This window comes from Tachysurus vachellii, chromosome 4, assembly GCF_030014155.1.
Source record: "Tachysurus vachellii isolate PV-2020 chromosome 4, HZAU_Pvac_v1, whole genome shotgun sequence".
NCBI lineage: Eukaryota > Metazoa > Chordata > Actinopteri > Siluriformes > Bagridae > Tachysurus > Tachysurus vachellii.
The window spans coordinates 24,915,413-24,929,464 of record NC_083463.1 but is presented as its reverse complement, the minus strand read 5'-3'; the positions used below and the strand labels follow the sequence as shown (position 1 = coordinate 24,929,464).

General features: G+C 37.0%; 1 protein-coding gene across 6 annotated transcripts in view; it reads right to left on the bottom strand.

Annotated features, from left to right (window-relative positions):
* Positions 1–574: 574 nt before the first annotated feature.
* Positions 575–14,052, bottom strand: part of LOC132844739 (lysine-specific demethylase 6A-like) — an 80,999-nt gene continuing 67,521 nt past the window's right edge. For 5 of the 6 annotated variants that reach the window (XM_060868506.1, XM_060868503.1, XM_060868504.1 and 2 more), the window contains 9 exons: positions 13,348–13,553; positions 11,783–11,844; positions 11,616–11,690; positions 11,353–11,501; positions 10,875–11,177; positions 10,376–10,517; positions 7,930–8,056; positions 3,286–3,456; positions 575–1,638 (listed from right to left, as the gene is read on the bottom strand). In XM_060868506.1, coding sequence (XP_060724489.1) covers positions 1,609–1,638; positions 3,286–3,456; positions 7,930–8,056; positions 10,376–10,517; positions 10,875–11,177; positions 11,353–11,501; positions 11,616–11,690; positions 11,783–11,844; positions 13,348–13,553 — 1,265 coding nt within the window. In that variant the 3' untranslated portion in view covers positions 575–1,608. Of the gene's footprint in view, positions 1,639–3,285; positions 3,457–7,929; positions 8,057–10,375; positions 10,518–10,874; positions 11,178–11,332; positions 11,502–11,615; positions 11,691–11,782; positions 11,845–13,347; positions 13,554–14,052 lie in introns of those variants that run through there. The other variant, XM_060868508.1, reaches the window with a different exon arrangement.

Sequence of the window (14,052 nt, the reverse complement as noted above, 5' to 3'; positions counted from 1 at the left end):
TAAACTCTTAATTTGATAGAAGTCTTAAATATTCACATAGTGATACCAAAGGGCATGCATTACTCTGCATTAACAGTGTTTGTTATGCGACAGAGTATCTGGGAATGTATGGGGAAAAACAACTTTGTGACTTAACCAATCAAACTTAAGTGTTGGTACAAAATGAACGGTGACTAACCACAGAGCAATATGGTTAAGCAACTTATCACAATCATAATAGTCTGTAGACCACAGTGTTTGAATAATCCAGAAAAATCTGTGCAGTTAAATTTCACTAGTTTGAAATACAAGTTATTAGATGCCAATGGACTTGGATATTTTGTGAAAATTTACTCATGTTATACTCATGTGTAAACCATTATTTAAATACACTCATATAATGCTTTCAAATGCACACACATTCAGGATTGTCTTCCTGTTTTTGATCAAACAATTTACTCTTACAGTAGATCAACATTTTATCAGGCATTATGTATATGCCCAAAACCTAATTCAAGACAAAGACAGTAAAATATGACTTTGTATACCATTAAAATAACAGGTGCATGGACATTACACACTTTTAACAACTTGAAGCAATTAAGCAATTTTAATGGTTTCTGTACAGTGATTTACAATAAGCAGTTTTATTTTTATATAAAAATGCAGGAGTAGTGTTAAAATGACAAAACTCCTTCAAATTTAATGGCAGGTACTCTGGGAAAATATAACAGCATTCCATGAACAAATAACTTCAAGCAATAAATATCCATTTATAAATAGCAAAAATGTACATCAACATTAAAAACACAGGTTAGGGTGGGAGGGTCACAATTTAAAATTTATTTAGTCCATGTGCAATCCATTTTCTTTGTGACTTGGCTGGTATCTAGTTTCTTCATTATTTTTCCTTTTTTTACGTAAACAAAAAATACTGAATGTTTTCTTTAATAAGGAGATAAGTAAAACAAAAGAGTAAAATGTTTATTTATATATATATATATATATATATATATATATATATATATATATATATATATATATATATATATATATATATATGTGTGTGTGTGTGTGTGTTTTACTCTTTTATCATCTAAGTATTCACATTTACAAATTCTTTCTTTTTTTTAATTTCTGACCATTCGTTATCCAAAGTGGTGGTAAAATTGCTATCATACAAAAGACCAGCTAGGCTAATGCCCTCATATAAGGGACAACCTTTTAGACACAAAGAAAAAAAGGATTGTGCATCAGCTCATTAATTAAAAAACTGGAAAAAAGGGAAAGGCGGTCTCAAGTCAGTAGTCTTTTATGTGACTATGCCATTTATTCAGACAATATATACAAAATATTTTCCCCATAATATCTCCCCAGTCTTTAACTTCACTGTAGAAGCAGAGCCGAGCCGTATGGCAGGGAGCAGTCCTGTGAGAACGTGCATCCACTACTGCCCCCTGTAGGCCAACATGATGTGCTGCACTTTAGCAACATGTTGCATAGACACAAACAGCTGCTTCAGTGGGCAGCCCTGGGCAGTCACTATGGATAGGAGTTGTGCACCGCACAGCCTTTACTTTCCTGAATATCAGAAATGGTCCATTTTTATAAGACTACAGGGTCTTAATGTCAAGATGAAGATGAATGCAAAGGAGGAGCCTAAAACACAAAATAAGTTGTTAGTGATTTCTCTACTCAAAATGGAAAAAGGTCACACACATTATCTGTATAAAATAAGACACTGAAATCTGCCCAGTGCAAAACTGCACATGCTGCGTGTTGGGTAAATGGCCCAATACATATGTCAAATGCACAAAAAACTGTCAGAGCTGCCTGATCCACAGCACTTCTTGCCCCCGCCCTGTTGTTATACTGACCATATATACATACTTCTCTTTACTAGACTACAAACAGATAATACAGGAAATCTGTATGCAGTATTAAACAGGAAAAAAAAAATCAGAAAAAACAGTTTCTATAGGCTGTGGTAAGTATTTAGTGTCCTTCATGACAAAATGACTGCTATGAAAAATGTCTATTACACCAGGTTTCTGCAAGACATAATTGAGCATTACATACACATTTGAAAGTTGGTCTTATTAATTAATATTAATATCAAATCATTATACATCAAATCATTCCTTTCAAAATGCCAAAGATTAAAGAATTTGACAGATATAAAATCATAATTTTGCATCAGCAAGGCCACTCTCAAAGGGACCTGGAGATTCAATATGTAGCATTCAAGCTGTTATAAAGAAATATGTAGAAATAATAAGAATCAGAAGTCAAGGACAAAAAAAGGACTGTAAGGCCAAGAAAACCTTTTGAAAATCTGAAGAGAAGTTTGTTTCCTCATTGAGAGACTGGAAGAAGTCCAGCAAGGACCTGGCTTAGCATCTGGCAACATCAGGATGCCTAGTTGACCCTTGTACAGTCTAGCCTTATTAGGAATAGTGGAAGGATAGCAGCCAAGAACTGCTGAGAATGAGTGAAGGTCTATGATATCTTCATGCCAATCTTTGTGACCATTAGCATAAGTGGAAAAAAGTACTATGGAGTGACAAATTGAAGTTTGAAACTTTTAGGTCCAGTCATTAACAACATGTACACAATATGAAGAGAGACGGAAGAATGCTTATAGCCTTCAGAGAAACATGGTGGCAGGTCTGTCCTGGTGTGGGGTAGATTTCAGCCCCACACCATGTGTGTTGATATTGTCCGAATTGATGTGTTCACGAATATGGAAATGTACAAACTGGTTTTAATTCATCATGCTATTCCTTTTGGAAAGCACCTCATTGAGAATGGTTTTATTTTTCAGCCTAATAATGATCACAAGAACACTGCTTATACAGTGAAATTAGATTTGTAGATAAAAACAGATGATAAAAGAGTAACGCCATAAGTGTCCAAACCTGAATATTATAGGGACAGTATGGGATCACCTGGACAGAGAAAGAAATGAGACACAGCCTAAATCTAAAGAACTCTGGGAAGTGCTGAAAGAGGTCTGGCATAATATTCAAGACGATTACTTCAGAAAACTTCAGGACAGTCTCACAAAAGAGTTCAAGATGTGCTTCATGCCAAGGAAGGTCACACTAAATATTGACTTTTGCCTGAAGCCATTATGTTCTGAATTATTTTTTTTTTTTGGTGTGTACATATTTCTATATTTTCTGTTTGTATCATGATAAAGAGAGCCAAAAAATGCATGGCCATTAATACTTTGCTATTATGTATTAAATATTATAGCATGTATAAAGAATGTATAATGTGTTAAGTATTATGATATGGACTTACTAATGAAAACTGGTCATACACCTGCATGAGGTCTTCCATCCTGTACTGTTCTAGCACCACAAAACCATCCAGGTCACAGCTGCCTTTGCGTGCACAGTCCTGGCAGTGAACCACAAATGTCTTTTTGGAGTAGCTCTCACTCGTGACAAAGAGAAGATTGAAAACCTCCACCTGAAAATTTCAGTTTTATCATTAGTTCAGATAACAGTTGTGCAGAATGAACAGTTCTGCTACAGTATTAATTAAAAAATGCATAAATACAGAAACAAGCAGCAATCATCAGGGCAAATCCTAGCACATTCAAAAAATATCACCACCAGCGGCCAGGTTTTAGCTTACCAAGGTGAATAGAACAATAAAAAAACTCCATAGATGAACATACTATAGCATCCTCTTTGCCCCACTTGCCTAAAGATATCTATCAAGGTTTATATTACTCTATGCAGCTAATCCTCAGTTACAGCTGTTAAATTAAATCAGGTTAAACCTCACTAGGATTGATTGGCATGTTAAGTTTGCAAAAAATACATTCATTTTTAGAAACACTTGCACATTCATGTTATCCAATCATGTTGCATCAGCCCAATGCATAGAATTTTGCAGATACCTGTGTCAGTTAATGGTCAGGTCAAAATCAAAATGTGGAAATGTTATCTCTATTACAGGTTGATGGAGCTACAACAGCAGAAAACTACATTAGGTTCTATTCCTTTCAGCCAGTTTGAGTGAGCATTAGCACAGACTCACTCAAAATGGAAGGGGAAAATTTTCTGATCTTCAACTGTCCAGTTTGGGAGAGCCTGTGCCCTTGATAGTTGCAATTTCTTGGACTAGTACTAACTCTCAAAAGATGTTTTCACATTATTTGCCAAATTATCATGTAGGTGTGGGGGTGTTAAGTGGTCCAAAAGGCAAAAAAGTTGGATATAGAAGAACACATGGAATCAGTTCTATAAAAATGCAACATCAGTTGCATCAATATCATATGCATAATATACAGTGGGTAAAATAGGTATTGAACAAGTCACCATTTTTTAGTAAATATATTTCTAAAGCTGTTTACATTAAATTTTGACACAGAAATTATGTGTAATAAAATGGAATAAAGGGAGGTGCAAAAAGACATGGAAAGGCAATAGAATAGCTGAAATCTATCAATATTTAGAATGCAATCTTTCCCCTTGCCCTGAAATTAATATCAGTTGGTTCAGTCCCAACTGATGCCCAACCGGGAGAATCAGATGGTCAGATGAATCCAAAATTGAACTCTGTGGATGGCATAATACACACCATATTTGGAGGTCAAATGGCACTGTACATCACCCCAAAATCACCATACTGTACCAACAGTAAAGTTTGGAGCTAGGAACATCAAGGTGTGGGGCTGTTTTTCAGCATAGGCAAACTTTATATAATAAAGGAAGGATGAATGGAAAAATGTACCGAGACATTCTTGATAAAAATGAGCCCTATCACACAGCCAAGGGACTGCCTTAACCCACCCTTGTCTGAAATTCCTAATGGAGAGTGGATATGTCCACATTGCACTGTGGAGAGGATAGTGACCGGCTATTATATGAGAACTTAAAGGTAGGGTCTCCGTTGTTTGAGAAATGCTTCAGAAAACTGAGTCGGGCCGATAAACAAAACAAATAAAAAACTAACGTGTAGCCAATGAGCAGAAAGGGGCGTGTCTTGTCAATATGGGCGGAGAGAGTGTTCAGTGCACATGTGTAACATTAGCAGAAAGTGGTTTTAACATTGACATGGGGGATAAAAACAGAAAGAAAGCGAAGAAAGACTTACGATAAGGCAAGAAGCAGGACCCGTGTTAATATAGGATCAGCGCTGGAGAGAAATGAAGGAGCGGGAAGTTGGCCGCACATTCACAGATTCAAATTTCCTGAGTCAATAACTCCTGAGCTAGAAGCTGTTATGACACAAATAACACCTGTTTTCTATCGTAGTAATGTAGAGAGGCAGCTACAACCACGTTTTGCTAGTAACAGCGTTTAGCTCAGGAGTTGTTGACTCGGGAAACTCGAATCTGTGAATATGCGGGCAACTAACGTTGGTTTTGCTTTGTTTCACAGAACTAATATATGCTGTCCTTTGCATGATTATGCTTGTGTGTCATTTTTGCTTGTTTGTTTATCTGCAATCGTATTGTTCTTCCCTTCAGCATTGATAAAGACAAATTTCTTTCCATTAGTTGCCTGGGTTATGTACGTATGTGTGGGCGGAGCTATCAATACAGGGGTGGGACCAATTTGGGTTAGGGGCGTGTTTGTTTTGGTGATTTCAAATGTCAACTTTCAAACAACGGAGACCCTACCTTTAACAGAATCTTGAGAAAAGGCATCAAATTTAAATTTATTTTCCTTATGGACTTGCACAAACACGTCCATTTTATCTATGGCAGTTCCTGCTTTTTATTTCTTCTCCTCAATTGGTTTCAGAGAAAGAAAATAGAGTTGCTAGAATGGCCCAACCAAACACCTGACTTGAATCCCATAGAAAATCGATGGAAAGAAATAAAGATTAGAGTTCATAGAAGAGGCCCACAGAACCTTCAAGATTTAAAGAATGTGTGGAGCCAAAATCACACCTGAGCAATGCATGCGACTAGTTTCTACATACAGGAGGCGTCTTGAAGCTGTCAATACCAACAAAGGCTTTTGTACAAAGTATTAAATAAATTTCAGTAACCATGTTCAATATTTTTCCCTGCATCATTCGATTTTATTACACATAACTGATCTGAACTTATTTTTGTTTTCTTTGTATGTATGATTACTTGGGTTGGTACTGACATCTGGTGAACAGCACCTTTATAAATATACAGGTGCATCCCAATAAATAAGAATGTCAAGGAAAAGTTAATTTATTTCAGTAATTCAACTCAAATAGTTAAACTTGTGTATTACATAAATTCAGTACACATAAACTGAAGTAGTTTAAGTCTTTGGTACTTTTAATTGTGATCATTTTGGCTCACATTTAACAAGAGTCCACCAGACATTTTAAGGTGAGATGATGAATGATGAATATGTGGCTAAACCTGATCCTAACCCACCTCAGCCCTGCATAGACAAAATGAAAATGATTATCCATAATAGCCTTTGGCTTCCCACTAATCTTCATTACGGTCACAGTTTGTTTGCCCCACCAGACCTAATGCCAACTCCCCAGCACATCACTGCAAAGAAGATAATGGTGGCCATTAGAAAGTGGTACAATATCTATAGCAGTCTACAAAGTCAGAACTGTAGGGGGTGAGAGAAAACGGTGACAATACAGTTCTCTGGCATTCCACGACTGACAAGCAGCCATTCAGCTTGACTTACTGCAGTAAGTTGTTGAAGTAGTCTGTAACCCAGACCATAAGGCCCTGGTCCACATTCATTACAGATTTACCGCTTTTCTGCTAGCTACAGTGGCTAGAATGTGTTAAATGCACTTGAGGAGGTTGATGAAAGTTTAGCCTGAGGTTGTTAGTCCTATTTGTTAAACCTATTGAAAACCTAATGAAAATTGGTTTCATTGGTACGACTCAACGTCCCCCCCAATGCTCCTTCTGACCTTTCCATGCCAAGTAAGCATTTATGTCCCTGTAGATCAAAGGGATGTTGCTGGAGAAGTAGCAGAACTTCTTAGCGGGGACAACACTCATCACAGAACCTGATGTAATCAGTTACACACTGGGTGACGGGGGGTGAACCCATCAATGCCTTCTCCATGAGCTTCCTGTAGCAGCTTCAACTCAGTTGTCCTGAAACAATCCATCAGTGCCTCCTCTGACAAAATACTGCATTTGCCTGTACTATCTTAGGTCAGTATATTTGCATATTATAACAGGACCAAAAACAACGGGTGTTTGTAGCAGTCTGCATCTTGCATTTAAGTCACAGTGGTGAAAAGGCATTAATGAAAGCATGCCTGCAGCTGGGTGAGATAGTATGTGATCTTGTAAAAGTGGAACCGTACTGCTTTGGTGCAATTGCATACTGATATGGATTTTGTAATTTTGCACAAAACTAACATTTTCAGTTTCACAACATTCAGGATTTATGACAATAGCTCACGGTTAAGCCTATCAAACAGCATCTGAAACTGATTGTCGGCCATGTGTTTTCAGTAATTAGGTCATCATTAAAATTCACTAACACAGCTTGAAAGGACTGATTCTTGAGAAAGTTATCTGACCTTAGCATTACCCCTTTGTATGACCATGACCCAAACTTTGCATACGTGTCAACTCTTGAGCCCAATGTGATTAGTAGTTTATAAATATTTTACAATATAATGCTACTGTATCCCACAGTTTAAGTCACAGAAATCACACATTTTTCACACTCTGGTGTTTGGCCGCAATAACCAGTCACAGAAATAACATTCCCCCATTTTTATTTTTAAGGTGACCATTAACTCACACTCGCTGCCACGTGACTGGGTGATTAGATAACTGCCTATCTTACATCTGTAGGACTTGCAATTTGGTATGCAACATGTCCGTGTGCTCAATGTATTACATCCCCTAACAATAATACTACCGAAATTGATTATCATCACCATTAACATTATCATCAAAAAAGTGCTTTGATACTTGGGCCCCTTACAAAAATAAACTTGAATCAAACCCACCTCACAGATTTTGCAGTAGCGTGCAGGCTCCTCCCTAGTCCTTCCATGCCATATCGTTTCCTTTCCTGCTGTTATCAGCACCTCCTTTACCTTCTGACACTGTCTGAGTGTCCGCAGCAAACAAAACCTGGAAACAAAGGCCCATGTTCAGACTGCTTCAAAAACACAGCTACTTTCTGTAGCTTGTTCAAGAAATAGGTGTACACAAAATGTACACAAGATGACTTGGCTGTCACATTAAAAGCAATTTGCAAAGAAATGTTGGACATTAAATGTATGCAATTTCTTCAGCACAATTTCAAATGTATGCTCCATAATATAACTCCTTGTAAAAATTCTAGAATAAGTTGTATAAAACTAGAATACTATATTGCCTGAGGTTTGCCAAAGGCCATCTTGACACTTCACAACGGCCCTGGTAAATTGTTTTGTGGACTAATGAAACTAAGGTTCATTTGTCTGGGAAGCACACAGCATTTTAGCTGGTGTAAAAAAGGACACTGCATAGCAATATGAAACCATCATCACACTGGTTAAGTATGCTGGAAAGAGCAACATAATTTGGGTAGCTAGTTTCCTTCTTCAGTCTTAAGGACCACTTCCCAGTATAGGAAATATCAGGGTGGCTGATGCTTAGTACAAGTTGGGTGATGACAATGAACCTATACATCACCGTAAATACACCACAGAATGGTTTATAAAAATTAAATCTGCCTTTTGGAGTGGCTCAGTAAAAGCCCATACATTAACCCCTTAGAGATGCTGCAGTGTCACCTCATGAGAGCTGTTACCACGGGACATCCTGAAAATATGGATGAGCTGATATAGTTCTGTAAGAAAAAGTGTTTCAACATTCCCCGTGAGTGTTGAGCAGGTCTAATCTGCAGCTACAGAAAACGCTTGTTTTTGCTGCCAAAGGAAAATCAACTAGCTATTAAAAAGTGTAAAAAGTGTTGTTCTCCCTATAAAATAAGTTTTCATCAGTTCTCTTCCAAAAACTCTTCCAGAGAGGGTTTTAAGTAGCAACTGCTTAAAAACAACATTATACATAACACACCAGACTCCTGTTCAGCTTGCAGGGTGACTCACACCCAATCTTTAAAGGTACAGTCAGAAAATGTTTCAGACTGCAGACCCATAACAAACACTTTTGTGTAAACTCTAATATGGTGGTTGAGAAGTGCAAAACAAAATAATAAATCCAAAAACAAAATAACAAATCTGAAAGCACAAGGACAATTCAGACAAACTCGAAAAGAAGGGTATAGTTTGTGAATGGAATTCTAACCACTGATCTGAAGAGACATACCTCACTCAAGATATATAAACAGTCTCCTACCTTTTCCAATGTGAAAATATCAGATCATCAATAATACCTAAAATACCTATCATATTAATACTTCTATTCATCCCACCAACATTTCACTATAAAATTCAGTGAGATTACATGTTTTCTTTATTCTGATGATTGACGTGAACTGTACCAGAAGATATTGGCTATATTTGCCTGCTGTTTTGCATTGTACTGCTGCCAAACAATTGGCTAATTAGTAAATTGCAAAAGTTTGCAGGTATACAGGTGTTCCTAATAAAGTGGTAAAGGTGAGCATATGTAATCTAGTTAGGCAGTCGTTTTCAACAGTGTAGAGAACAGTTTGCACGTTCACTTAATGTCTTACTTGTGTGCATAACAGGTTATAAAAGCACATATTCCATTTTCATGGCTGACAGATGACCCTTCATGTCATCACGTGTTACACATTTACATGCTATTACATACAATTAGATGAAATTCCACCAGTTTGTTTCTTATTAAATGATCACAGGCTGAGGCAAAGGGTGAGGTTGTTATAGCAAATTGTAGTCATCAGCACAATATATGCATTCTTGGTTTTTCAGAAGATATAGAGGGTTCCATTCTTATTATCTTCTATTATCTCAACCTTCCAGCCACTACAGCGTGTCATGAATGGTACAAATGGCTTCTTGCATTTGCTGCACTGGTGCCCAAAAACAAGTCTGTGACATCACCAGCAGCCTCTTATGTGCCATACCACAAGATGCAAAGTAGGACAGGAATAAGAACAGGAAGGCTAGTTTGGAATGCATAAAGAAATACAGAAATGAGCCACAACATTTTGGAAGCAACATTGATCTCTTCTCTGGTCTAATCAAAGAAGACATCTTCTCATGATCCAAAACATATAAGCACATCACTCAGTTGTGCTAGAGGTACAGTTATGGTTTGGGCTTTCATGGTTGTATCTAAAACACTATCACTTATCATTATTTATATTGTAGCTTGTGGTGGTAGCAGCAAAATTAATATTCAGAACTTTACAGAAATCCTGCCTGCCCATTTAGAGAGAAATGGCTCTAATTTGGAGACACCTCATCAAGCAGCAAGGCAATGACCAAAAATGCAAAAGTTTTAAAATAAACTCACTTGATCATCTCAAAGAGCTTATGGTCAGACACTTTGATGTTCCTTGCCATGTTCCAGGAGAGATGCACCATAGGAACTGCTGATTTGACAGTCTGGAGTTTGTTCCACTCGTACCTTTCCACAGCCAGTTTGTACTGATGTGCTGTGAAGAACAAATATGATAGATGAACACTATGGCTAGAAGAAGCCTTTATTAGTCAAATTTACATTTACAAACTGGGTATTTGCATATCTCAGCTTTGCCATTATTATAACACTTCTGGAGCAGAGAAGGCTAAAGGCTCAAGTGCAGCTTGGCGGTAAATTGATGTCAGTACCAGGGCTTAAAGACCACTTACCAAGTTGTCTCACTTGTAACAACTTGATATGCATTAAGCACAGCTATGGAGGTTATACCATAAAGTTTTCATCCCATTCAAGGATAAAGATGCACATTTATACTACAAAGCAAAAATACATTCAATTAATTGAGCAAAATATAACCCCCAACCATACATACCAGTCAGAGGGCCCACATTCCAGGAGATGTTATTACACCAGCCAATGGCCTGAACCCAATGCACTGTTCCTGTGTTGAGCCAAACCAGGTCTCCAGGGCGCTGGATAAACCGGTACACAGGAACATTGGCCTCATACATATCTTCCAGGTTCGGCCACCATGAACCCATCAGGAAGTTGACGTTGTTTTTTTCACAGAACTCACTCATTACCCCCCAGTATGGCTCAGGCACTGCAAACCACTCACAGTCACCTGGCCCAATGTTGATGTTGACAGAGCAGAAATTGTTATGTTCTTGATGACCTGAGGATGCATTGATGTTTAATTATTATTTCTTAAAACCAAACAGAGAAGCCTTTATTTTTTACATGAAAACTTCAGATGTAATAAAAGCTAAATTAGTCACAATTGAAAATGCATCCAAGGTGCAGTAGGTACAAATAAACATTTATATGTACCTAAATATCATGTTACTAACCAGGTGTTCTACATCCAGGAACCTTCATGAAGAGTTGAACAGTGTTCATGCCAAGGATGGTGTGGCCCACATGGCTGAGTAGGTTCCCTGCAGACACTACCCGGGCAAATGCAGGTAGCTTGCTCAATTCCTGTAGCTGAAACTTCCACCTGCAGGGGAGCATAAATGTCTGTATCTAAGTGCTTCCATGCATACTGTGGAAACTTCAGGTATCCACCCAAACTACAAAAATATTTACAGTTTGGATATATTGATCCACATACTTTTTCTCATCTGAAACATCAATATTCGTCCCAAATTTAATTTGCTTGAAGGGACCCTTATGTCTTCTTGTAACTCTAGTGAGAAAAGCAGAAACATTTGATAGACATACAGTAAAAACAACACTAGTGAATAAAAAAGCAATACATTAAAGAATTAATAATCATACTTTGCTGATGTTGACATTTCAAAGTCTGAAAGTTCCTTTTGGCCTTTTTTTTCATTTTCCTCCTAAAATATAGAAACAGAAGAAAAATGCAGAAAAAGATTTAACACAATTTTAACCTCAGAAGGGAAAGATTCAATACCAAGTGTCATGGGGATCCCAGCAAAAAAAAAGGTGGCTTGGCTATTGGATGAAAAATATGAGGAGACTTTTAGGATAGATTTTATTATCTTTGTACTTATTTCATTTATTATACAGTTCCTCTGAAAGTATTTGAATAACAAAGCCAATTCTTTTGTTTTTCCAAACAAAATCTATTTGTTAAAAGAAATCAGTTTAAGTCTTTGTTTCTTGGACGTTTCTGGTCAATTGTTGAGCACATTCAAAGCAATAGTGGGAGGGACTTTATGCACAGTGATATTGCAAGAACGTATTCAATCATGTAATTAAAAATGCACAATTTTTAATTAACTTAATTAGGATGATGTTGGTGGATGGCTACTCCCATAGGCCTGTCCGAACTTTAGGATATGTAGCACACATTTTAGCACTGAAATGTAGATGATATTAAAGTAACATTTAAAAACTTGAACAGGAAGCGGGTATGGTATAATACCACAAACAACATTGTGCATCAAACTTTTGAACAATATATATATAAACATTAATAACTGCTGTAAAAACATTCATTGTTTTTTTTTAGTTAATATATCACTTTGTTCTTTTATTGACAATTCCCAATGCTTATACACTGGCTCTAACTGACCCCTTCTACCTCAGCCAGAAAATGCCTTGCATTTCTCCAATAGTTAACATTTTATGCAGGATTTCAAGAAACTCCTGTCAGTCACATATTCTAGTATTTTTGATCATTAACAGTGGGTGGGTTTAAACAAAAGATGCCATGTTACAAGTTGTTTAACACATGTAGACGAAATATCAGGAAATTAATGCTAAAATTAACATCCATCTTTTCATATTCATCTTTTCTCTTATATCAAACCTAAACACCTTCATCTTTTTTGTATTGGAAAAAAGGCCTTTATTACTACTTTCAGAAAGTACTATATTCACAATACTGAATTTTTCGGTATTTCAGTAAAAGTAAAAAAAAGCTATTAAAAGCATATCAGATTTTATAGCAAACAATGTGAAGATATTAATTTTCAGTATAAAAACCGATGTCGTATCATGCCCATCTAAATATTGTACAAAAAAACTATAAACCACAACCACCAAAGACCTTACCTGGATTTTTGCCATTGTTTAAAACAGCTAACACACACCCAGACTGAATTACATGGGAATTTACCTAGGGCAATAATCATGCTTCAAAATTAAAAAAGCAAAAAGCAATCCAAACCTGTGGCATCATCGGACAACACCTGAACAAGTTTTGCCCAGTTTCCCACTAAATGCCTGTACATTTTTTTTTCTTAACACAAATACATAAAGTAACACTACATGATTAGAATAAAAGACGCAAAATGCTGGGTTTGAGAAATATTGCAAGCATTTAGTATTTATGCAAGCAGGCATTTATGCATGCTTGTTGCTATTTGCCTTACCCGTAGTGACTCTTGGAAGGATGCAGCCTGATACTGGGCATACTTGGCAATGGTTGTAAGGGACTGGGTGCTCTCACATCGCCACTGCTTTTTGGTGCCAGTGACATCCCAGTTTTCATCAGCTGGCTGACACAGCTGTGTCCGTACCGCTACCAGGTGCTCTGGGTTCGCCTCCACTAAAGTCTTAGTAGAAAACAGACCTAAGTCTAAAGAGATGATTGAAGAGAGGGAGAAGATCACAGAAAACATCAGTATATAGGCCTGTAACAGATGCAATGTATAATAATCTACCTGCATAAAACACCACAGCTCATCATAACTCAATATCAAAAATCTGCATAGAGACAAGAACTATAGACTTGCAAATGCAGGACCTTACTGTTTAAACATTTGTAGAAAATTCTGAACTAGTGTGGGTATATTTACTGAGGCAATAATCCTGCCATTATATTCATGTCAATTTAAATATGTTATGCTGATGGGTGACAGAATAGAGGATAAACCTAAATATTCAGGCAGCTGTATTACATGATAGTAACGAAAGTAATTTCCTCAGTGGATTCCCAAAATCTTGATCACCTTTATGCTATAATAAACATTAGCCTTTTGACAGTGGTGTCTACCAGGACAACAATGCTCACATCCACAGGGCACAAGGGTTTGATTAATGGGTTGATGAGTATATCTTCCACATCTCACCGTAAA